Source organism: Hibiscus syriacus, unplaced genomic scaffold (assembly GCF_006381635.1).
Source record: "Hibiscus syriacus cultivar Baekdansim isolate YM2019G1 unplaced genomic scaffold, ASM638163v2 tig00112107_pilon, whole genome shotgun sequence".
Classification (NCBI taxonomy): Eukaryota; Viridiplantae; Streptophyta; class Magnoliopsida; order Malvales; family Malvaceae; genus Hibiscus; species Hibiscus syriacus.
Window position 1 is genome coordinate 221,040 of NW_024063254.1, and position 27,103 is coordinate 248,142.

A 27,103-nucleotide genomic window follows, 5' to 3' on the forward strand; every position below is an offset into this window, starting at 1 on the left:
CAAATAATGTTGGAGTCCATGTTGGGATGATCCTGGTTTATACCTGTTGCACAACATGTATGAGGATCGTTGTATCTGGTTAGTTCTCATAAGTTGTTCTTCCTCTTCCTCTTTGATACACGGACCATCCATTGACATCCGTTGTCATGTTGGACGCAGTAGCAGACATATTTCTCCGTGTTAGATCGATCAACTCGGGACTTAACTGAGTTATGAATATTGTAACTCTTTATTGCTATCATTGATTCCTCCTTCGATGCGAACTCCATTCTAATATGTAAATTACCGTCATTGACTAATGATTGAAGTCCATAGTTGCCAACATCAGGAAGATCTGGAAATTTAGGCTCATACATTGCATCATAATCAGCCTCATGCATATGTGCAGGAAGTTCGGCTGGTGTTGTATTTATCGGAACGACATCCTCGTCATTATCATAATGTACGTCAAACTGTGGTGAGTCAGGTTCAACGAATAATCCCATTTCAGCACCATCTGCACCTGGCTCCCGAAGAGGTTCTTCTGGTGGAGATGAGGGTTCCTCCGATAATCCAATGTTGAGGTCAAATAAGTTCCCGCTTGCGTGTCCTCCCCTTGAACTTGAGGCTATTGTATCATGTGGGATGTGAATAGACTGTCGTCATGTTGGCATTTCCATATGTAAGTCGAAAACATTGGCAGATGAATGTATGCCCCTTGAAGTAGAAGAGATGTTGCCATATGGATTATTGGTGAAGCCACGTGGGTTGAGATCATAAGCAGTTGCAGATGAATGCCTTCCTATTGAACTTGATGGCATGGTATCTGGCGTTGGATCCGCCATTAATGATGTGAAATCATTACAGATCAGTTGTGTCAGGCTATCAACTTGATCAGTTTGATATGCAATGCCAAAGTTAGAGGAATATGAGAGACCACGAGTTGCACGAACCTCAATAAAAGTGGCATACATTTCAATAAGAGATTGTGAACTCCCCATATGAGCATCAACCATCATAGAAACATCATCATCGTTTGAAAGCTGAAATGATGTATACGTGAGCGGAAAAAGTTCAGTAGGAAATCTGTACTGAAGTGAAGATAGTCTTCTCTGGCATGCTACACGAATCTTTAACGAAATTTTTGTGATTAACTCCTCAATTGTGATGTTTCTCTTCAAGGTTAAGGGGATATAATGATTTGACTCAAAAACAACCCCCTCTTCAGCTTCCTTAATTTCTCCATCATACAAAACAACATCAGAAAGACGACTCATTTTCAGAGAATTTGAGAATTTAGAGTTTGGGAATTTGAGAATTTGAAAGCTTGTGAACTGAAGTTTGTTTTGAAAGTTTATAATATGTTGCATATAATAGTGTCTATAATCGGAGTACTATTCTCATGAAGGCGCGTTCCCGGGGGCGCGCCTTCCATTATTTTGTCAAGAATATGTTATCATTGCCCTATTATGTCACTCATGTCCCTCGGGGACACTAGATATATCAGTACCTATTATTTCACTATTCACATGAAGGCGCGTTCCCGGGGGTGCGCCTTCTATTATTTTGTCAGAGAATATGTTATCATTGCCCTATTATGTCACTCATGTCCCTCGGGGACACTAGATATATCAGTATCTATTATTTTACTATTCACATGAAGGCGCATTCCCGGGGGCGCGCCTTCCATTATTTTGTCAGAGAATATGTTATCATTGCCCTATTATGTCACTCATGTCCCTCGGGGACACTAGATATATCAGTACCTATTATTTCACTATTCACATGAATGCGCGTTCCCAGGGGCGCGCCTTCCATTATTTTGTCAGAGAATATGTTATCATTGCCCTATTATGTCACTCATGTCCCTCGGGGACACTAGATATATCAGTACCTATTATTTCACTATTCACATGAAGGCTCGTTCTCGGTGGCACGCCTTCCATTATTTTCTCAGAGAATATGTTATCATTGCACTATTATGTCACTCATGTCCCTCGGGGACACTAGATATATCAGTGCCCATTATTTCACTATTCACCCCCCTCTTGGCCGATTCCGTCGATCGATTAACTCAACATAAGTTGATTTTAATGTATACGTTTTAATATATATGTTAATGATAAAATCATATGTATGGATAAATTTAATTTCAATTTAAGTATTGTGAACTATAATTGGAATATAACTTTTAATTTCGAATACAATTGGAATATTAAGTTGAAATTTAATGTTAAATTTTGAATACTATAATTTATATTTTAAATTTAAATTTCGAATAATATTATTTTTATTTTTATTTTAAATTTCGAATAATATAATTTGTATTTTAAAAACATTTATCAAACATTTAATGTTAAATGTGAATAAAAAATAACATTAAAAATATGTATGTAACAACCATGAAACATTTAAATAACATAACCAAATTACATAAAATTCTGAAATATAACTATTTAAATAACATTAAATACAACTGGATCACTGATGTCGTCTTCTCGAATGAGTTCCACATGGCGGTGGTTGTCTATTTCGTGGAGGATTTCTTCGTGGAACTTGTTCTTCAGTCTCCTCATCTTCACTATCATCATCGGCAGCATTTTCTTCATTTGGTGTAGTTGACGCTGAAGGGGCTGAAGGGCCTGTATAAAATAACGACCCTGGAGGAGTGTTAGTAACAATCCCACCGCTACCCGGGAACTGTGAAAACTGTGGAAACATTGGCATCGATGTCTGTGATCCAGATGGAGATTGAGGTGTCTGCGGAGAAGCACCACCAGCCAAATAAGATGCATATGAACCATATGTTGGATCATTAAACATAGTCGTATATGCACCTCCATATGGTATAAAACCCTGCGGGCTAGGCATGTAACCTGGCGGGCTAGGAATGTAACCCTGCGGAGATGGCATATAAACTGGTGGGCTTGGCATATGAAGTGGAGGGCTGGACATGTACCCCTGCGGCATCGACAGATAAGGATGTTGTGGTGGGACTGATGCAGAACCGGTAGCGCCTTCTCTCCGTCCACGCGTCGGGGGACGATGATATTGAGACGGTTGACGTCTTTCTCGGCGCCTAGGAATGTTAACCCCTCGTTCTTCCGCCGAAAGTAGAAACGGTTTCCCATTTTCATTAAACCAGTCCATATAGTTATCCGTAACCATATGACCAGTTTCAGCGTAATATTGTCGAGGGGCCAACAATGTATATCGGTTCTCCCAAAGCGCAATCCAATCTATGTGTCTCACCACCCAGTTAACATCTTTATTTCCTCGTCTATCTATGTTATGCACGTCGTCTAAATTCCTAGGTGCTCCAGGAATATATTGCGTACAACCATACTGACGGAGCACGCGATCAACTGGATGCCACTCAATAATAGCATAACATATAAGAGGTATAATCGATATCCATACCTCTAATGACCCACTAAGGTGGGGTGGGATGCAAGTTTTCACTTCATCGCTCGCATAAGGTATCCACTTAAACTGAAATATAAATATACAATTCAAATAAATAAAATATTCTAATTATATCTAGCATTTTAAATTAAAATATTAATAATTAAACAACTTTAAAAACATACCTCAGACCCAGCTTTCGTATCAATAAGTAAACGAATTTTCTCTAACCCAGTAGGTATACTTTTATGGTCCTTTCTTTTTATCGACCACCTATGAATTATATTATAAACTAAATATAACCCTATTTAATTGAAAACATTTAAATCAAAATTTAATTCGAAAATTACCTCAACAATTAAGGGAATACGTATGTTTCATTCACGATCGGGCATAAGAAAGGCATGCGGAACCACGCCCATGATTGTAGAAGCAGAATACATCCATCGATAGCAGTTTTCTTATAATTCGTCGCCCGACACATTTCTCTAAAGAGAAATGCCAAAACTGCAGCGCCCCAACTATATCTTCCAGTTTCATCAAAATCGATCAGATGCCACAACCACATACAATGCACCTGGTTGCGAGATTTGTCAGGCATCAATATTCCTCCAATTATTCGTAGAATATATGCCCGAACACATGCCTTTGCTTGATCCTCTGAAGCATTTTCATTTAAAACCTCAAAATTAGCTTTCAACCAAGATAAAGCTATTCTACCTCCATTAAACTCTGGCGGAGCAGCTCCAAGATAATCAATGCACATTGATTGCCAATCACCATCCGTCATACCACACATCATATTTCCGTCGACGGGAAGCCCCAGATGCATAGAGACATCCTCCAATGTAATTGTGGCCTCTCCACATGGAAAGTGAAAAGTGTGTGTCTCGGGCCTCCACCTCTCAATCAGTGCAGAAATTAGGACAGGTTCGAGTTTGCAACTGCCTATAATTGTTGCAATATACCCGAACCCGGCAGAAGCCAAATATGGCAAAATATGTTCTGGTGTCGGTATACGTGGATTTTTAATAAAAGTCTCTAAAATACGATCAGTATCCTAAATAATATACATTATAAAAAATAAAAATTAATATAAATTCATAATAACTTTAAAATAAAAATAAATTTAAATATTAACATTAATTATAAAAAATATTACCATATCACTAAAATGTCTGGAGATATGATCAATATCCAATCGCAACAACATTTCGTTTTCCATTATAACTATAGACAAAACAATATAATTAGCAAAAAAAATTAATAATTCTAAATAAATAATAATTATATAAATATTATTTTAATAAAAAAATAATATTTACATAAATATATTAATATAAAATATAATAACTATTTAAAAAAATACTAACATAAAAATAAATTTCTTACCACTAATAACAAATTTAAAACTCAAATAGTTGGAGAATTTGAGTTATATAATAGAGGAGAATATGATTTTGGTGTGAAGAATGAGGGAGGGTTGAGGGGGTTTATATAGGGGAGGAGGGGGTAGTTAGGGAAAACGGATGGTGGTATTTATGGCATTTAATGGAAGGCGTGTCCCCGGGGATGTGCTTTCCACACATGGCAGTCGAGTCAGTGAAGGCGCGTCCCCGGGGATGCGCCTTCCACACGTGGCATCCAACTCAGCGAAAACACGGGTAAGGCGCGTCTCTGGAGACGTGCCTTTCGCCAGCTCAACAGAAAGGGTGTTACTTCGAAAAATATTGATCAAACGATGTCAGAAAAGAGATAGTAAAAAAAATTAATGTCAGTTATATCAAATAACCGACTAAAAAATCGACCCGACCCATTTCCATCCCCATGCCATCAAATTTGACTCCTTATTGTACTATTCAGATAATTTTATCCCTTTGCCACTTCTTCATCTTCCCCAAGCTTTCTTTGTATCACTTTCTTTTGCCAAAAGATCAAGAAAATTTCGACTTGTTCCGAGTGATGATGGGTGTGACCTACCGGTGTTCTCATACTTCCCATATCACAGAAATCATCATCACCAGCTTCTTTCGCCATAAGTGAAGAATTTCTTCTTTATCTTTTTGGTCCTTAAATTTTGAGATCTTCTTCCGGTTAATATGATATATTGAAAAAAAGAAGATCGATCCTTTAGATTGATAATTTTCATGCCTGGTTCTAGTAATCCCTCTGTTTTGCTTCAAAGTCAAAGGGTTTCTTCCTCTTCTGAGTCTCTTCATACCCTCTTCATTCCAGGCTCTTCTCCTTCATCTTTTCTCGGTACTCTCTCCATCATCTTCTTCTTTTCTCACTTTGGGTTTCTTTAAAAATCCTTGCTTGTTTCGGTTTCAGGTAAAGATCGATGTTAAGCTTCGACGGTGTTGATCGAAACAGATCATTTTTACGACGTTTGATGAAGAAGACAACGGAGATGGCGATATAAACGAGTATTTACATCGACCAGAGAAGAAGACGCGACTTACCGTCGAGCAAGTCCAGTCTCTCGAGAAAAGCTTCGAGGCCGATAACAAGCTTGAACCGGAAAGGAAAATTCAGCTGGCCAAAGACCTCGGCCTGCAATCAAAGCAAGTTGTTATATGGTTCCAGAACCGCCGTGCTCGATGGAAGACGAAGCAGATAGAGAAAGACTACGACTGTTTGCAAGCCAGTTATAATAACCTCAAGGCCGACTATGATGATCTCCTCGAAGAGAAAGATAAATTAAAACAAGAGGTCATTTGTAATTAGCTAAATCTCTCAAATCCGAATTTTCTTTTATTAGTTATTTATTTTGTTGGTTATATTCCCTAAAATTTTACTTGTATCTATTTCATATAAATGTTATATTATTAATATGTATAATCACCCTCAAAAATATTTCTGAATTATTTTACCTTTCATATTTGTTACAGGTTCTTGAGCTCACAGATAAGTTATCAATGAAGGGGAAAGAGCTACTATCAAAGGCTTCCGAGGGTGAAGAGTCTAAGGTCTCGGTGGTGTCTGCTCATTTTGAACCAGACCAGTCAGATTTATCGCAAGAAGAAGATAACTTGGGTACGGCCATGTTACATCTTCCATCAAACGTCCTCCCTAAACTCGAAGACGACTATGATTACTCCTATCCGCCTGCAAATTCCTGCAATTTCGGATTCCCTGTTGATGATCATGCCTTATGGTCTTGGACTTACTAAGTTATATCTATCTTGTTTAAGTTACCGTGTAGTAGCAACTATATAATGAACAATAATAACCCAGTGAATGGCATTGAATCCAAATGTATTGGTGATGGTGTTGGGTTTTAGTTGTGGATATGTAATTTTTTTTTTGTCCTTAGAATGTAATTAAATAACATGTTTTTCTCATCGAGATTTGAGTATTAAATTCAGCTTTGAATTGCTCTTGCTATCCCACGGAAAGCCGAAAAAGTTGTATTTTCCATATGTGAAAGCTTACATCAGTTGACATTTCCTTGGAATTGGCTTCACAAAAAAAACGGAAAATTATTATCCTGTGGTATTGGGATGAACTGTTGGGTGGGAACCACTCCATGTGTGAGGTGTTACCATCCCTTGCCTTTGCATTTTGGATGCAATTTTGGTTTGTGAATTCTACGTTTATAATGATATACATATACTATTGTTTTTTATTATAAAATAGCAAATAGCAATGTTGGTCTCGGAGACAATCGCCAAAACATCAGATACTACCAAAAAAAGAAGAAAAGCACACGTGATTTTTTTTTAGATTATCAGCTCAGACTTCCGTTAATAGTTAACGGGAATTAACGAACGAGTGACTAAAACCAAACGGACTAATTAGATCAAAATCACTTTTTAAAAACTGGTGACTAAAATTGAACAAACAAAAAACATAAGAGGTCTCTCGTATAATTTACTTAAAACAAATTACAGCCGATAAAGAAAAAAAAAACTACTAGCTTGTCTTCTCCCGTCTAAATCCAAACAATCTTAAACAGTGAAAAGCAAGACCATAACCCTCGGAAACAGTCATGCATGAGTCGTTTGCACTCCATTTTCTCAGCTATAGCAACGGTACAACGTGTGATGTGCATCGTTTTCACTCCGAGAAGCAAAGGAGGGATGGGAATGGGACTCGAATTCAACGGGTTCCAACCCGACCTGATCCAGTTTAATTTGATTTTTAAAAAAAAATCAGATTTAAATTGGATCGAATCAGAATTTTTTAGAAATTGTGTTCGGATCGTGTCGAATTCGGATTTAAGATGAAAAATATCCGACCTAAGAAAAACATATAATTTTATCTTTATATTTAGAGATAATTACAATAATACCTCTCTATATATTATTTTTTTCAATTAAATTTCTATTTTTATCAAATAAAAATAATATTTTTTAATAAATATATTATTTCTAGTTAGATCAGATTGAGTTTGAATTTTATCTCAAAAGACAAATCGGATTCAAATCAGGTAAAGATTTTATATTTTTTAGGTCATTTCCAGATTGGATGAAAAATATTTCGAGTAAGTTAACCGAAAATCAGATCCGACCTGACCCATTCTCATCCCTAAAGCAAAGTCTAAACTTAGTCAAAGCACACCGGTGGGCATTCTTATCTCCACTACACGCAATTCTAAACCTGACAATCCTCATGTTATAATCACTTTATCATCAACATTTTTGAGGTTAAACATTTGCCGGAGCCAGCAGCTCATTCTGGGTTTTGATTACTACCAACAGTATGAAGCTCTTGTTATTTCCCCAACAAAACTATAAACTATTTTCCAGAGTTTGTTTGTTTTTGATTCGACAAAACAGGATAAAGAAAAGGGCTCGAATAAATACAAACAGTAATAAAAATACATGTTCATAAAAGCTAAACTGCAGAGCACTCTATCCGGCACAAAATGCAATGTTTCAGTCTCTGATAATGACCAGAACATGCTTGTTTTTTTGTTTCTTACAGCTTCTCATTTACGTATAATACCAGAGTATGCCTTTCAGCTCATTCCCTCTAGACTGTGTACGCTTGCTGGATCGTGTCGATGTCAAGGTTCTTCAATCTCACCACCGATTCGACATGACCTTTCAGCGTGTGCAGTTCCCTCAACCTGGAAAATTTGACATTAAAGAAGACGAAATGAGTCTAAACTTGTCTCGAAAGGAATATTTCAAGCATGAGGATAGTAGCCGAGCTAAGAAAACAGTGACTAAAAAACTCAACCAGTAAACAGAAGTGAATGTAAGCTGAGCTGACAAGCTGTTTACCTAGCGATTTCAGCCCTCCTCTTGGCTTCCTCAGCCATTTGATTGAGCTCTGTGAAATGGGTTCGCTCGGTGAACATCTTGGTATCGGGTGCCTGCAAACCATGCAATGTCCTCTGTGCATGAGCCCATTGAAGCTCGCGTTGTTCTTTTCCGAAATCTTTCTGCCTTGTGAATGCAATCTACGTAAAAAGAAAAAGAAACCCATTAGCACACACGAGATAACAACGAGGGGGAATGGGGAAACCATCTAACAGACAGAGCATACCCTCTGCTCGATAACAAGATCCCAGGCGCGGCCACTCAAAGCATAGCGAATGAAGAACTTGATGAAATCAAGCGGCATATAGAAGATTATGTTATAGAGCCAGATAACACCAGCCCAACCCCATCCGATCCCTTCAATTGCCGCAAAGCTCCAATTTGCATAGACCGCAATAAGAGTAGCAATCTATGCATAATCAAACGGAATGATCAGTTTTCCAGCTACTTACAAGAAGGAACAGCAATTCAAACAGAGAAAACCGACTCACCAACTGAGCCACCACAAAAGCTGCCACTAGTAGTAAACCCGGACGTTCAACATAAGACCAGCTTCTGGATCGCGTTACAAATATTAGGGCCTGACTTATAATGCTCACTTGCAAATACACAGCCGAGGCAAGTTTCCTATAATCGTCATGAGCTGTTTTCTCAAGAGTCGACACGCCAAATATGCGCTGGCAAGTTAAAACAATTCAATCAACTGTTTAATTCATCTGAAGATCATGAGCAATACTAATATACACAACATGATTTTACAAACAATCAAACATATAGTTGAAACTAAAGTAGATCTTCCAAAACTAAGGAAGCTCATCATACCGGGAAAAAGTCTGTTTTGTATGCAGCCCAAAAGAATATAACCGTCATCACTGCCAGGTAACCACCAAGAACAACTCCAGTAATAAAAATTTCTGCCAGTTTCCAGCTGTCGGGTAGAGGTGATGGTTTGACCCTGTCCTTGGATATCGTCATAATAGTACCTGAAATTTGACGAAAACTAGTTGTTTACAAGGAGTCGTGAAAAGCTGACAACAGAGTATATATATATAGACAGACACATCGCCAACAATTATCCACACTAAGGTTTATGAACGCTAGTGGAAAATATTGCATTTTATAAAAGCCAGTGCAACTTAAAATGAGCATTAATGAACTGGAGGCAACATGGAATACCATAAGGTTTAGAAGTGCTTATGGAAAATATTGCACTTGTAAGTTAATTTATTGTTCAAAACTAAAATCTTCCACGTAGTTAATTGAACGGCTTATCAAACGAATTGAAAAAAGAAAACCGAGAAATCTTCAAAGTTCTAACAAGCACAATTAGTACATACAGAAGAGATAGAAGATAAGTTCGGATGAGAATGAGAGAACAGACCATCATTGAGGATTGCAATGATAAGCACCATGAATGGCGGAAAGTCAAATTTCCAGATAAGGGCCAGTAGCATGAATCCCAACTGACATCCGGCAAAGCATACAGAAAAAAATTGGCAGTTAATAATACTTATTTTGACACTGTTAGTAGAGAAAAGAGATGTGAAAGATGGAACGATTTTAGTTGTTGGGGGGGAGCTGCTCCTACTCACCACAATACGGATTGTGATAGAAACTGCATAAATCTGCCAGGAAAAAGACAAACATAAGCACACTCGCATGTAATAACCACATTCTACCGATTAAGGACTCGCAGACTACATGACAAATTTAGATATCACCACCAAAATTGCCAATAGGTACTGGCATTTATGACATCAGATGAAATTCTACAAAGATCAGGGTCAAAGAGAACTTACAGTGTAATTTTTCATCCTTTGGAAAATGGCACGACTGGTCAAGACAGCACTGATGATGACACTAAGTCCAGGTTCAGTGAGGACAATATCTGAAGCACTTCGCGCTGCATCAGTTGCATCAGCAACAGCTATCCCAATGTCAGCCTTCTTAAGAGCAGGAGCATCATTAACTCCATCGCCAGTCATGCCACAGATGTGTTTCCTGGCTTGCAAGCGTTTTACTATTTCATATTTGTGCTCTGCACGAACATAAATTAGGGAAAACCAAAAAACAAGCTTAGGGAACGAACGCAGGAAACGATTTACAATGTCGTCAAGAAAACATCAAATCTAAAACAATAAATACCAGGGAAAACACCAGCAAAGCCATCAGCTTTTTCTATTAGTTCATCAACCGGCAAGGCAGCTATAGATTCATCCTTGTCCTGTCCCAACAAAGCAGATGATGGATACATGTTGGTTCCCATGCCCAAACGGCGCCCTGTCTCCTTTCCTATTGCCAGTTGATCTCCTGATAGAAGTCACAAGGCTCAGCAACATTAAGTACTAAGAAATTCAAGACACCTCACAATAAGGGTCCGAAAAGTTCGACACAAAATAAATACAATCCCCACAGAGGAGGATAAGCTGCTGACATATGTGATAACTATAAAGATCAAATCACTTCAAAGCATTTAGATACATGGAATGCTATATCAGTTTTAGTAACTGGAAAACACTTTCTGAAGTAATTAGGCAATAACCACATTAACTGCAACAAGAAACCCACCTGTAATCATTTTGACGTTTACTCCAAGGTTTAAAGCCCTCCTAATTGTCTCTGCACTGTCATGCCGAGGTGGATCAAAGAGAGGCATGAGACCGATGAACTGCCATGGACCACCAGAACTCTCTTTCCTTCCATCAGGAACCTCCTGCAGAATGACAAAGGAGCCACAATTTGATTAGTTCTAATTTGATTACAAATGACTGAAAGAGAGACAGAAGCTTAGCACTAGAGACATAATCCTACAATCAAAATTACCTGGTATGCCACTGCAAGAGATCGTAAACCTCGCTCTGCAAACTTATCAATGACTGCATGAACTCTTCGCTCAATATCTGACTTATCGTGTGCAAGATTTAGGATCTAGGAAGCATTTTGTAGGCAAGGATTAGGATGCTATACAAATGCATACATATATAAGCATCGGAATAAAGGTGATGAGACAAGCTACCTGCTCAGGTGCACCTTTACTGACTCTGTGCATTTTACCATCACCGTCAGTGTAAGTTAGAGCTGTTCTCTTATCTGTAGGATTGAAAGGAAGGAAGTGTACTTCTTGAATTCCTGCACGTGCCTGACAGAACCAAAGAAGATCAGAAAAAAAAAAGTGAAGGAAAGATACTTGGGGGAAAAATTAGTAAGAACCCAAAAGATTTCTCATAAGAATCAACACTGGATCGGCCCAATTACCTCCTTTGGATCAGCCAGCATCCCAACTATTGCAGAATCTATTGCATCTTGGTTCTCGGTTCTAGATGCTCGAGCTGCCATTAGAACCACAGTGTCTGGATCTACTCCTTTGGCAAAGACCTGACACATTAATTCACACGCATTGTAATGAATAAAACACCTTCTCCCCAAGGAGGTTCAATCTGTAGCCAGTAGGTAAAATTATCCAGCAGACCTCAATAAGATTTTTGTCAACTGTAAGTTTGTTCAGTGTCAGTGTTCCCGTCTTATCACTGCAAAGAACATCCATGCCGGCCATTTCCTCGATTGCAGTCATTCTTTTTGTGATAGCTCCCTGTAGAAATTATAAACAAACCCTTAATGAGAACATATATTTTGAACTGTGGTTAAACAATATTTTTTTGAAACAAACCTGCTGAGATAGCCTATGAGAACCAATAGCCATAGTAACTGATAAAACTGTAGGCATGGCAATCGGGATTCCACCAATGAGAAGAACAAGAAGATTGTCGATTCCAGGACGATATTTCCGGTCTTGAATTGGATACATGACAATTATCTCTATTAGCATCCCCACTGCAATAGAGCATATGCAGAAATTCCCTATCGCTGTCAAGACCTAAAAGATGTAAAAGAAAGAATTAATTAACATATATAATATTCAAAAGCACAAAGTTCCAACATAGTAAAACAAAAAATGATGATGAATCAATATACTTACCTTCTGAAAATGACCAACTTGGTTAGTAGAATCTACAAGGTGAGCAGCCTTCCCGAAGAAAGTATGAACACCGGTGGCAATAACCACTGCTTCGATCTCTCCTTGTTTACAAGTAGAACCAGAGTAAACACCATCACCAGGTCCTTTCGTTACAGGAAGGGACTCTCCGGTTAGTGCAGACTGCAAACAGCCAAACACAACAAAAACAATCAAGGTTTGGATAAACCAACATGAACACAGTAAATCAAGCACCAATTTGATAAACAGCAAACCTACCTGGTCGATTTTAAGCGGATCACCCTCAAGTAATCGGCCATCAGCAGGAATAATATCACCTAATTTGATACTTATTATGTCTCCAGGCACAAGAACAGCAGCATCCTGCTCATTCCACCTTCCATCTCGAAGAACCTATGATTAAAGATTTCATCAGTGATTAACAACAACGATGGAACACCGAAAGAAATCGCACTGAAACTACAAATTCGTGAAAGGAAACACGAACAGTACCTTTGCTTTAGGAGCAAGACGAGCCATGAGAGCAGCTGCTGCATTACCAGCATTGTTTTCTTCAATAAAACTGATGGTGGAGTTGATGAAAAGCAGAGTAATAATACCGACAAAGTCTTGCCAATCAGGCGGCTTCCCCTGCAAAAGACACAATATCAAATTCATTTTTAAAAAAGCCTAAGATGACAAAGATCTTCCACTGAATTTTGATAAAATAACCCATAAATCCATTAAAATAAACATCACTGACTCCTCCATTTGCAAGAGCAATGGCCATGATAGCAGCAGCTTCCATAACCCATGAGAGAGGATTCCACATAAAGCCCAAAAACTTCAAGAATTTGATATCCTGAATACAACAACAAAGTTGATAAATTATTGGCAAAAACCAGACCTGAATCAAAATTGAATTTTCTCAAGATAAAAACGACTACTTTTTTCTCTTCAAGCTTGTTGTGTCCAAAAATGGTCAGCCTTTCCTCGGCAGCCTCGGAAGTAAGACCTTCTTTGCTACATCTCAGATTCTCAAAAACTTCTTCAATGGGTATATTTTCCTGCTCACATCAGACAAGTTCTCAAAAACACAAATTAAACACAAGTAAACACGAAACATATCATGGTTTACAGACAAAATGCTTCAATGTTTTGCTCAGATCTATTTACCAAATCCACGGTTTCTTTCACAACAGCCTCCAAGACTTCATTTTTGTCCCCCATCTTTTCTTCCTCTAAAGCTCAAAACACCAACAAACAAAAACTTCACCTTGCTGGGGAAAAACAATAAAAACAGGAAATTATCCATTACAGAACAACCAAGAAACACAAAAAAAAATCCTTCAACGAGCAAATGGAACAAATTATACCCAGTTTCAAAGACTTGAACTTTAGATTATGGTTGAGGAACCAAAATGAGAACAACCCAACAACCTCAAATCTACAACCCAAAAGAAAAGAAAAGAGACCAAACAGAAAAAGAGAAACCGCTAAAATAGTGGTGGCAGTGTTGGTATTGATATATATGTCCAGTAACAGTCATTTCCAAACTTGTTTTCTTTTTCTTTTACCTACTTTTTTAAATATTTTTGTTTCCAAAAATCTATGCTCTGTTGTACCTTTGCGGTCTTTCTGAATTTTTAAGCTTTTTCAAGGGATTAGTTGGGAATTTCAAGGTATCTACATTTAGTATTGCTTCTTTTCAGATTTTTTTTATCAAAATTCCTTTTTCCCGTTTGGCTTTACAAGAAGATAAAAATTAATACCAAGTTACCAACCGCCTGTGTCCGTACAATATGTTAAATCATAAAATGGATAAATTATTTGTATAATCAGTTTTTATTTAGATTATTTATCTAGAATAATTTCTGTGAATAATATTTATTTTATATTGTTCATTAAAGTAATATTCAAATAATATTATCGATGAAAAAGATATATTTTTTATATATATCACATGTAAAATATATTTAAAAGATATATTTTATAAGGTGTATCTTTATTGAAGTGATAAATCTTTCAAATAATATTTTTACACTAACATCATTTAGATAAATAAATATAAAATAAATATTCATTTATCTATGATTCTTATTAATTAAATTATTTAAACAATATCAATTAAGTTATATTCCGTTAAAAAACATTAACAAGAAGACTTACATTAACAACATTTAGCTTATAGTAGTCATTCTTATAGATTAGTTACCATTTAAATGACAAAAATTTATAGATTAGTGATCAAAATATAACACTTTTATAACTTAAGGACTATACATGTAGTTTACCCATAGTAAACGGTGATCCTTTAGATTAAGAGGGGGTTTAGTTAACGTATTATAATATTTTTTATAATAAAAGTTACGGAATGTAAGATTATTTTATATATTATTATTATATATAATTAATTTAGTTTAAAGGTTAGATTATGTTATTTTATTGAAATAATATTGTATTATTTAAAATCACATTTTATTAAAGTGTTCTCATAGAATTTATTTTTATTTTATCATTCACCACATGAAAAATAAAGTTTCTAATATCTTATTTTAATAATAAATGATTATAAGATATGGCAAGACTAAGAGAGGGGGTTCAGCTCGACATTGGCGATAAATGGCAAGGGTTTCAAGTAAGAGATGTTAGAACCAAATCATAATAAATATGAAAACAATCAGGATTTTAATCATGCCAAATCATCGAAAATAAAATAAACTAGATTTGCGGAAGCGTACCTGAATTAATTGATAGGCCAAAATCTTTGAATCTTTCTTGGTTGTGATCTTCCAAGAAGATAGAATTATCTTAAGTATAAACTCTCTGACGTGATAAGGGAAAATACAAAATGATCTATTTCTTTGGGGATCATAACCTCTTTATATAGTTGATTTAAGAATCAGTTATTATATGTATTTATAACCATGTCCCTTATCAAATTATAAATAAGAATATAAAATTCCAATAATCTTTCTTTTTAAGAAATTGATATGCAAATTTTTATGTTTTTTCTTCGAGAAATGTTCACGTGCGGCAGCCTTAATATATGGCTAAAAAAATACGCTACCGGTTTTGTTATTACTTAAATAACAAAATCGGTAAAAAATTACCGGAAACATTATTATTTCTACCGGTTTTGTTATTATTGGACGTTTTACCGGATTTGGAAAAGCGCTACAAATTTTGTTATTATTGGACATTTTAACTGGAAATGTTAAAAAAATTGATGTTTTAAGTAAAACTAATAATGTTTTAGGTATTTTTTACCGATTTTATTATTTATTTTAGTTCTATATTAAAATGTCGCACTGTATAACTTCCCTCTTTCTTCCCTCGACACACAAAAGTAAATTTAACATAATATTCAAAACTATAGATATACAATTGCTTCCCTAAAAGGCTTAGTGGATTCGCTTATGCTCGAGAGACTAGATAATTTTATACGAGAAATAATGAAATTTGTTAGTGTTTATTTTAAAATAATTTAGGATGATTATAAAATAATATATATTAAAATTTTAATATTTTTTAAAATATTATTTGAAAATATATTGAATAAATAGAAATTTGATTTTTTATTTCATAGAAAAAGAAATAAAACTATCTAAATGCTACAATACCAATGTATGTAATATCATTTAGGAAAGATGTTAGATTAAGATTTTTGGTATACATACTAATATTTAATTTATTGTTTGATTTATTTAAATTAAGTACGGTAGATACTTAATATGAGGTAACCTTTTCAACCCAATTCGATCAATTTACAAATATCATAATTCAAACCATTAACTTTTTTTAATTGATCGAGTGTCTTATCTCACTAAATCAACTAATTATTGGTGAAGTGAAATTAAGATTACCTTTGTATATATTACTAAAATTCAACATTATCGGCATGTATTATTTTTTTACTTTATGATAATAATATATGACTTGGCATGCTAATGTGAGATATATTGAAATGTAATATAAATATTTAAAATTAAAACTATATTTTAAAAGATTATTGATTAAGTCTTTATTTAACATGTTATTGTTGTTGTAATAATGCGAAGAATGGAGTTAATATATATTTAAATATATTATTTTTTAAGTAAGTATATTTTGTCGATTGATCAAATTGTTTATCATTTTATCTTTATTCTTTGTATTTCTTTAGGTCATACATTTTTGATCCATTAAGAGCACTCTCATTCTTTCCCTTATACTCCCTCTTCACTTCTCATCTAGATAAAATTAAGATTAGATTTAAAAATTATAAAAAAAATATTATTCCTCTAGTAAGAAAATTGGAGATTATAATTAATTTAACCATAATATTAAAAATGAACTTTTTTTTAATTATGTAAATATATTTTAAATAAAATTTATGCATATAACAACGATTATTGTAATAAAATGTATTTGTGTTGCAAGAGGGAGTCGTCAAAGAAAGCATGCGGTTAATCAGTCGAGGAGTCATTTAAGTGTAACCATAATACCAACTTACTTCGGTTAAGAGAATCGTTGTTATTTTTAGAAGTCATAAGTTTAAGTATCAACAGCTGCAAGGACGATTGAACGTTCATTATCAAATAATTAAGAGTAATTAGAATAGATATACTTTATAATCACTTTAACTTAATAAAAAAATATTTAAAGGGTAAATTATATATTTAGTATGTAAACAATTACTTTATTTCTATTTTGGTATCCAATTTTTTTTAAATCATACATAATGTTTAGCTTATGTTTCAATTTGATACTCAACGTCAAAATCTTAACATGATTACTGACGTGACATTTTTATTTTTATTTTCAATGATGATGTGGCATTGCGTTATGATGATAACAGAGTATCAAAATAAAACTTAAACTAAATAGTATGTATAATTTTAAAAAATATATACCAAAATAAAATAATAATAATAATCTAAATATACCCTATTTAAAAACTTATAAACTTTTTTCCTTTCAATTGTAATTCACGTTTGGTTGAGTTCTTGTGTTAGCTTTGGCAGCTTACCGGATCCTTAACTAACTACTCTTCTTTCAACGAGTTTGAAGTTTGAACAAAAAGAAATTCGAAAACAAATAGTTAATTTAAAATTTTAAAATTATTATATATTTTAGATGGATGAGTCTACGGCGCACATAGCACACTACAACACACACTAAAACGATGTACCGAAACACACTACAAGTAAATTTGTTTTATTATTCAAATATTTAAAAGTATGATGATTTATTTCAAATTAATCATTTATTAAAATTTAATTTTAATTTTAATAGAATTATAATTAAATTACAAATTTTTATTAAAAATAATAATTAATTTAAATAATTAAATTTGTTTTAGAATTAAAATTTTCAAATTATATAAGTATAGTGATTAACCGGCCATCACCATCAGTCACCGACAATGACAACTTTGCTTCGTCGAAAAACGATTTGCTACAACATCCAATGCTATCGGAGACTTAAATCAAGAGGAAACTAGTCTTGCTCGTCATTAAACCTCGTCCAGTTCATCGTCATCCATAATCTCTCTGGTTTTCCATTGATTTAAGTCTTCTACAACTTTGGATGCTATAGAATTTTCTTATTTTAAATATATATATTTTTTGATAATCTATATTTGTCCACTACAATTTTAGAAGTTACATATTTTTTATATTTTTTAAAATTCAGCCCTTGAACATAAGATCTGATTACTTCTTTTATGTTTAGCATATTCGAAATTGTTGAAACATATTTTAATCATCATGTTAGTTGCTTCTTAATTTTGACCATTGATGGTTGTAGTAGGTTTGGTTGGATTGTTGAGCAGTAGATGGCGGCTGTTTGGTAAACTAGCAATGCCAAAATGTTTAAACTTTTACTTTATAGTTAATATATTTGAGTATTGTAATGAGGTTCAAAACAGAGGTATTGTATTGATAAAAAAAATAGATATATTTTATTGGTTTTTATATATATAAGAGGTAGAAAAATTCTACGACGCTCGTCGAGCGTCGTAGAATACCATTAACGATGAACATAATTAAGTTAATTTATAAAATGTTAAATTATAAAGTATTAACGTATAATTATAAATTAGTTAAAAATATAAATGTAATTCAATTAAAATATAATATTTATAAAACATTTGTTTTAAGGGTAAATTATACCATTGACCACCTAACTATTTACCCTTTTTATTTTAACCATCGATTTTTCAATTTTATCAATCGAGTCACCTAACTGTTTAAATCTTGTCAATCAAGTCACCTGCCGTTAAATATTAACGGAGGAGATGACGTGATAGTTAATAAAATTTGTATAATTACACATTTAATCCTCATTACTTACACATTCTATTAATTTGGTCCTAACTTATAATTAATTAAATAAATTTAATCCTCAATAAGATGATGACATGTGTCACTATGTAATTAGATTTTTTTCTTAATTTAATAAAATTTTTCATCCAATCAAATGGTGTCATGTGTCACCAATTGAATGAATAAAAAATAAATTGAATCAATAACCGTTGTTGGTGGGGTTTAAACCCAAGACATGAGGAGATAAAGCAAACGCCCCAACCACTGGGTTGCACCATTCAAATGACAAATCTATCACGACATAATATATATAGTTAATGACAATAATAAAAGGGAAAATGACCTAATAAGAACTCCAACATGGAATAATTGAATAATACGATAATATGATAATATGATATATATACACAAATATTATAATTGATTAATATGTAATGTATTTTATTTATATTTTAAATTTTTATAAAAAAAACAAAACAAAAATAATTTTAATATATTATAATTGAAATAAAACGAATATCTTCGTTAATTTAGAATTTTCCTGATTGTTGAAGGTTTATCGTAGTAAGCATTTTAACTTATGCATTAGCTTGTTTATATCTCAGATAGAGTAAGAATTTTATATTTTATTATTTATTCATTATATATTTGAATAAAATCTTAGGGAAAACTTTATTTATTGAATTAGTCTTTTTGATATAGAGTTGATAAATAAGATTAGAATCCGATCGACGTTATAATATTTTAAAATATAAGATATAATACATTTCAGTTCAATAAAATTAGAATAATGAAGAAAATTTATTAATTTAAAATACGTAAAATGATACATTTCAATTATAGCATATTAAATTTACTTTTATTTTAATTTTTGCATTAAATGTGATTTAAAATATAAATACAAATATTCATTTATTAATTAATTATAATATTTGTTTATGTATATTTTATATTTTCGTACTATTCAATTATTTCATGTTTGAGTCATTATAAGGTCATTTATTACCATTAACTATATTATAAATTATATAGATTATGTTCTATATACTAGGTAAATTTAGTGGTCCAATTTAGTGGTTAGAGCACATAGTTTTTCGACTTGCATCCCAGGTTCAAACCCCACCAGTAGTTGTTGTTGATTAATTTATTTTTGATTCATTCAATTTGTGACATGTGACACCACTTGATTGGATGAAAAAATCATTAAATAAAAATATTAAAAAAATCCAATCACATAGTGACACATGTCACCATAGGATTGAAGATTGAATTTATTGAATTAAATAAAAGTTAGGACCAAATTAATAGAATGTGTAAGTAATTAGGACTAAATGTATAATTATACAAATTTTATTAAATGTCACATTATTTCCTCCGTTAATATTTAACAACAAGTGACTTGATTGACAATATTTAAATAATTAGGTGACCCGATTTATAAAATTAAAAAATCGGTGGTTAAAGTAAAATGGGTAAATAGTTAGGTGGTCAATGGTATAGTTTACCCTAAAAAATAATGTTTTATAAATATTGTATTTTATTTAAATTACATTTAGATTCTTAACTAATTTATAATTATATGTTTAGTAATTTTATAAATTAATTTAATGATACTCGTCATTAATCGTGCTCGTCGAGCGTGGCATCATCATCCTGAGAAATATAGTTGTCATTTATTAAACCCATTTGATTATTAACACTTTATTTTATTACTGAAATTATAATTTTTAACATTTTAATTTAAAATCAAACTATAACAACATTTTATGGTCATAAAATCTCTATTGATTTATTTGATGTCACCGAATCATTAATCATCATCTAAGATGTTATTGGACATAAGATTCTCCTTAATTGGTGTGGATTAAGGGATTGTTTGTTTATTTCATAATGATTAAACGCTGAATGATTCAAATGATGAATGATTCGGAGGCTATGTATGAATTAACTATGAATATGACATGCTGTTGATCATGGCTCTGAATCATTCAGAATGTACTTTGATGCTGAATCATTCAGCATTGTTTTGTTGAATCAGTCAGTATAAATCATTCAGGGTGTGAAACAAACGTGTTAAATATTAAACGGTTCAATATTTAACGTTGAATGATTCCATTAAGAGCCAAACAAACAACCCCTAACACTTCTATAATCGTGGTCTAAAAGAAGAAAATGCACAATCTTTGCCCTTGTCTATTTTTTGTCATTAAAAAAATCCCCATGATTGTCTTTTTTTTTAATCAACGTGGGTACAATTCTCATCTTGTCACGATCCATTGAAAATACCCCTAAGTTAATATATATTTATGATAAAAATCACTTTTCATTATATACTAAAAATAACGATCAATTTCTGCTTATATTTATTAAAATAATATTTAGGAGGGTGTAATAAAACTTTGTTATAATGAAAAGGGTAAACCACACCATTTTTCATTTTACTTTACTCTCTCATATTTCAATCATTGTACTTTAAAAAATAATAATTTATTTAATGAGTTTTCGAGTTACTTTTGTTTTGGTCACTATAAATATTTTACTATTATTATTTTATGATGTAGTATTTTTATTATTATTAAAATAAATAATAAAACAATATTTTCACTTCTCCACTATCTGCAAGATCACCACCATCTTTCTCGTCGCCGTCGACTATCGTTGGCCTTCAAAACCAGCAACCTTTTGATTCCAAATTGTACCTAGAAACTCGTTTTGACACGTTGAATTCGGATATGGTGGTTGTTTCACTGAAAATATCCCAAAGCACGTGAATATCGACTAAAACATTTCGATTTCCTTACTTTCGATCTCTTATTTGTGGACTTCGAAGCATGTTTCGAAAAAATAGAGGTCAGATTCGGAATAAAGGGGTTGAGGTGAAGCGACCCATTAAATCCGGGACCGAATTACCACCATCTAAGGCGGTCGATGTCGGTCGGCGTCTTAGTTTTTGGATTCGGTGTATCTTCCAAAAAAATGAAGGTTGAATTCGACTAGGGGGTCAAGATGAAACAACCGATGAAATATGGGACCGAACAACCACCATCTACTGCCGTCGACAGTGACATCCAATGCTGGCGAGTAATGGACGACCACAATCTATTTTATTTTATATTTTAACTTATTTTTATAATAAATAATAAAAAATATCACGTCATACCAAAATAAAATAAAATAATTTAGAGTGACTAAAATAGAAGTAATTCAAAAGTTTAGTAGGTAAATTAGAAAAATTAAAAGTATAATAAATGAAATAAGAGAGAGAGTAAAGTTCAGTTAAAAATGATATAGTTTACGCAAATGAAAACTATATTTTTAAAACAAAATATTAACGTCTAATGATGTACATTGTATAAAATTTTTAATATCCATATTTTGGAATCATGTTTATATATATATTTATCATGAAATTGATAAGTGTTTTAAGTGAATAGATTTTTAAACTCATCGATCGATTTTAATAACTAAAAGTAATATTTTTTTTTAGAGGTTTTGAATTCAAAGAATAACATTTAAATGGTATATATATTATTATTATTATTAATTAATTAGTAATATTTTAAATAAATATTTCTTATAATCGTATAATACTAATAAAACAAATAGGTAGGTTTCCTTTTCATTGAGGAGAGCAAAAACATTGATCCACCCCCATGTGCCACATGTCTTCTTGGTCGGACATTTGGTGTTCGGCTCAACTTGTTTCTTCGGCCACACAGACCCGTTACCCTTTTTCAATAAAAACATCCAAAAGAGAGACCCTTTTGAAAACGTACAAATCCGTACCATCACCCCATTACATTTCTTTCTACTTTTTAGGGTAAACTTTATATTTACTACCTACCTATTTCTATCATTTCAATTTAGCCATCTAACTATTTTAAAAATAATTATATATAATGTTACGTTTTGGTTATCATCACTAAAAAAATTAACGAATACATGGTATCACAAGGCAATGCAACTTCATCACTGGATAAAATAATAATAACTTATAAACAATCTTATTTATTTTTTTAACGACGAATAATCAAAACGGAATCAAAACATAATGTTAAATATGATTAACACTAAGTTGAACTGAAAAACAAAATTCTCTTTATTCCCATCGTAATTTAACATGAATAACATGTCTTTATTTTAAAGACCCGAGTCTTTTATTTGAATAATTAGGTTTATGTACCCTATTCTGTAATATTTCTAGAAAACAACTAAATAAGTTCTCATAGAACTTTATGACTATAAGAAAGAGAAGACCAAGAAAAATAGAAAAAGATGTTTCGGTAAATTTACGCTGTAACTATAATAAAAGACAAATTATTGACGTTAGAATTTATTTATTTATTTATTTTACCAAGTCGAAGGCCAAGCACAAGCACCACCGCCTTTGCTCTTCTTTCTCCTGACAAGACTCCTTTGCAGTTATTGTTGTTTGAAATGGAAGTAAATGCTCATATTTCATTTTTCCCATTTAAAGTTTGGACGAATAAAGTGACTTTGATGATAAAAAAATTATTATTATATTTTGAAGTCTCGAGTTTGAAGATCATGAATGTTAAATATAAGAATATTTAATGTCAAATGATTGAAAGTTATCTTTAAATAAATACTACCTTATATTTACCTCGTATTAATAATAAAAAAGGGAATGGAAGTAAATGCTCACATTTCTTTTTTCCAATTTAAAGTTTGAAATGTTAATCAAAATTTCCTAATTTTGAAAGGGTTTAACCAGAAGGACAATACTTCCAGAAAATGAGTGAAAAAAATTATTTGAAAAATGTTTTTGAGTTGTTTTGTTTAAACTATTTGACATCTTTTGATTTCAAAAATACTTTTGAAAAACATTCTCAAATAAGTGTATATAAGACTTTATAACCAAACCACATGAGCTAGTTGAAGAAAAAATAAAACATAAAATTTATTTTTCAATATATTTTTTGTTGATTAAAAATAAAAATTTATAATAGATTTAAAAATAATAAAACATAAATACCTTTATCATTAAGAATTTAAGATAAAAAGAATTATTAAAATTCATAAGATGACTATAGTAAAAAAAACGAGGAATGTAGCTAAAAGTAAAATTTGAGGGACTATTGTGGAAATATGATAAGCTAATGACGTTGAGAATAAGGATGAACTTATGTTACCAAATATGAATTCAGGAGTTAATTTTGTCCCAAAAAAAAAATAAAGGGAACAATATAAAAAAATCTGTCATATTTAGTTCTAGATCAAATTTTACGTCTATAATAATATAATATAATAACCAACAATTAATCGATTAGGTGTCAATTTTAGGGTGTTGAGAAGGTATTGATCTTTCCCTACACGTCTCCTACTCCCGAACTTATTTTCTGATACGTAGGCCTAAAAATTGTTTTAAAAATTTTTTAAATTAAATTTTATTAAAATAACAAAATATTTTTGGGTAAGCCAATCAAATTCTAAACAAAGATTGGTGGCGACTCTCCCGAATCACATTTTTCAATTTTTAAAGGAAACTCAATTTTGTCAAAATGAACCATAAAACTATTTTTCGATTCTTCGGAACGTTATGATAGTAATACCATGTCATCATTGAAAAAATATTAAAAATACGAAGTCAATAGTTATGTTAATTTTTTAACAGTGGATGATCAAAATGAAACTAAAATGCAACATTAGATATGATTTTGAAGAAAAAAAAAACAATTGGGTAATCAAAATAAAATAAAAGTAATAGTTGAGATACTAAATGTGTAGATTACCCTAAAAGAAAAAGCTTGATTAAACAAAGAGACAAACAGGAGAATACGCAAATCCAACTCAGTTAAGGACTCAAGTTGAAAATGAAGAAATTAAATTATTTTTCTTAAACTATATTTAAAAAACTTGAATGTAAAATCATATAGTTTCATATCCCATCCTTATCCTTTGCATTGTGGATTGTTCAAGGAACATAAGCCAGCTCAATGAAATCATAATCAGATTGCTTCCTCCCTGGCTCCACCCCTCTTGCATGGAACCCTGTCTTTTTTTACAATGAATGAATTACAATAAAGAACATTGTTTTCTTATCGGAAGAAGCCTGTCCAGCCCATCTTTGTTTTTAACAAAAGCCCATTGTGGCCTCACATATCATTACCAGCTCCACGCTTTTGACTGAACACTCACCGATACAATGATCGACTGATCGACTCTGAAAGTGGCACGACTCTCCTCCGCCGATGAGAAGAAGTCCACTCATCACTTTACTAGAAGAGAGAGAAAAAACATAATATTAAAAGCAGCTACCGACGTTTATTTAAAATAGTTTGCGTAACCAAGTGAATTCTATGTTACAACGAACGATGACTGATGCTGAGCTAGCCACTTTTGCTACTGTTGAGGAGCTTCAACTTCGCCTTTCACATGCTGAACTGTATTGGCGGCAAAGGTCTCGTGTCCAATGGCTCGCCCATGGTGACAAGAATACTGCTTATTTCCACTCTCGTTCTTCTGCCCGGCGTAAAAAGAACTTCATTACTGGGCTCTTTACGAATAGTGGCAATTGGGTTGAGGACGTATAGGATATCCATCGTGAATCACTAGATTATTTTAACATGTTATATTCCTCAGCAGCACCCTTTAAATCGGAGGCCATTTTGGAAAATATACCTGTGGTAACTTCTACTATGAATGCTACCGTTACAGCTCCTTATACTCGGGAAGAAGTCATGGTTGCTTTTAATCACATACATACCAATAAGGCTCCCAGCATTGATGGACTACCAGGCTGTTTTACCGTCCGTTTTGGCCGATTGTTGGAGAGGACCTTGTCACTTTGTGTCTTGATTTGCTTCATGGTCGCACAACTATGTCTGAGGTAAATCGTACGGTTCTAGTGCTTATACCGAAGGTGACTGAACCAACGCGAATGAACCAATTCAGGCCTATCGCTCTGTGTACTGTTGCATACAAGGTCGTTGCTAAGTCTTAGTTACTCTACTTCGTCCGTTCATGGCAACTTGTGTTGATGATACTCAGGGTGCTTTTGTGCCTGGGCGATTGATTTCAGACGTCATCATTGCAAATGAAGTTTTCAATTATCTTCTCTCGGGACCGCAGGGTTCAGCACGTGGAGCTGCTTTGAAATTAAATATGGAGAAGGCTTATGATCGAGTCGAATGGTCTTTCCTTCGAGATATTTTGCTTCGACTTGAATTTGCTAATGATTGGGTGGATCTCATTATGTCTTGTGTTTCTACAGTGTCCTATAAAGTTCGGATAAATGGCAGTCTTACTGAAGAATTCATACCTCGTAGGGGGTTGCGCCAAGGAGATCCACTTTCCCCGTTTTTGTTTGTTTTGTGTGCCCAAGGTTTTTCTTCTCTTATTCAAGCTGAAAAACAAGCTGGTCGTATTTGTGGTATCCGAATCTGTCGAACTGGTTTCCGTCCGTATCAGCCATCTTTTTTATGCCGATGACTGTTCTTAAATCCTCTCATGCTGAATTTCAGCGACTTTGCGAAGTATTGGATTTATATGAAGCATCTTCTGGGCAAAAAGTTAACTACTCGAAATCCAGTATTTATTTTAGCCCGACTACACCTCCTGATTTGTGTTCCAATGCTATTGATATTTCCAGCGTTACTGAGCCTGGGTTCTATCTAGGTATGCCTCTCCTGATCGGCCGGAATTGAACTGACGCCTTTGGCTTCCTCTGTGATAAGGTTGCTTCTCGTGTTCGGAGTTGGACGAAAAAGACGTTGTCATATGGAGGCTGTGCTATCTATATTCAGTTAGTGGGTCAAGCTATTCCCACACATGTTATGGGCTGTTTTCTGTTACTGGATAGCATTATTCGTGATATGACGGCTGTTCTTCGTTCATATTGGTGGTCGAGTGATCCTTCCGATAGGGGTTGGCCTCTGGTTGCGTGGGACACAATCTGCCAATCCAAAATAGTGGGTGGTCTGGGATTTTTGAATCTCTATTTGTTCAATATTGCTATGCTGGGAAAGCAAGTTTGGCGTTGCATCCATCATCCGAACAGCCTGGTCTCTCGGTTTCTTGCTGCCAAATACTTTCCGTCCGGAAATATACTTCATGCGACTATTGGCTCACCCTTCGTTCGTTTGGTGGAGTATATTTACTGCTCCACAAGCTTTCAAGGATGGTTTTTATTGGCAGGTGTGGATAGA

The 27,103-nt window shown here is 33.4% G+C and overlaps 1 protein-coding gene and 1 pseudogene across 2 annotated transcripts; one reads left to right on the forward strand and one right to left on the reverse strand.

Annotated features, from left to right (window-relative positions):
• Positions 1-214: 214 nt before the first annotated feature.
• Positions 215-14,165, reverse strand: LOC120174479 (ATPase 11, plasma membrane-type-like). Of its 2 annotated transcripts, XM_039181306.1 has the most exons (23): positions 14,004-14,165; positions 13,804-13,907; positions 13,575-13,694; positions 13,391-13,489; positions 13,141-13,278; positions 12,907-13,041; positions 12,631-12,810; positions 12,322-12,528; positions 12,124-12,243; positions 11,910-12,029; positions 11,671-11,793; positions 11,478-11,582; positions 11,223-11,367; positions 10,800-10,964; positions 10,454-10,692; positions 10,247-10,279; positions 10,036-10,117; positions 9,477-9,637; positions 9,146-9,331; positions 8,881-9,063; positions 8,594-8,794; positions 4,616-4,629; positions 215-225 (listed from the first exon to the last, which is right to left on the reverse strand). In XM_039181306.1, exons 2-21 carry the CDS (start codon positions 13,855-13,857, stop codon positions 8,612-8,614), a joined length of 2,778 nt encoding a protein of 925 aa, XP_039037237.1. In that variant the 5' UTR covers positions 13,858-13,907; positions 14,004-14,165; the 3' UTR covers positions 215-225; positions 4,616-4,629; positions 8,594-8,611. The 2 variants fall into 2 exon arrangements, with proteins under 2 accessions (XP_039037237.1, XP_039037236.1); XM_039181305.1 differs by lacking the exons at positions 215-225; positions 4,616-4,629 and adding an exon at positions 8,200-8,458 and having other exon boundaries at positions 8,616-8,794; positions 14,004-14,164.
• Positions 5,255-6,728, forward strand: LOC120174480 (annotated as a pseudogene).
• Positions 14,166-27,103: the final 12,938 nt, after the last annotated feature.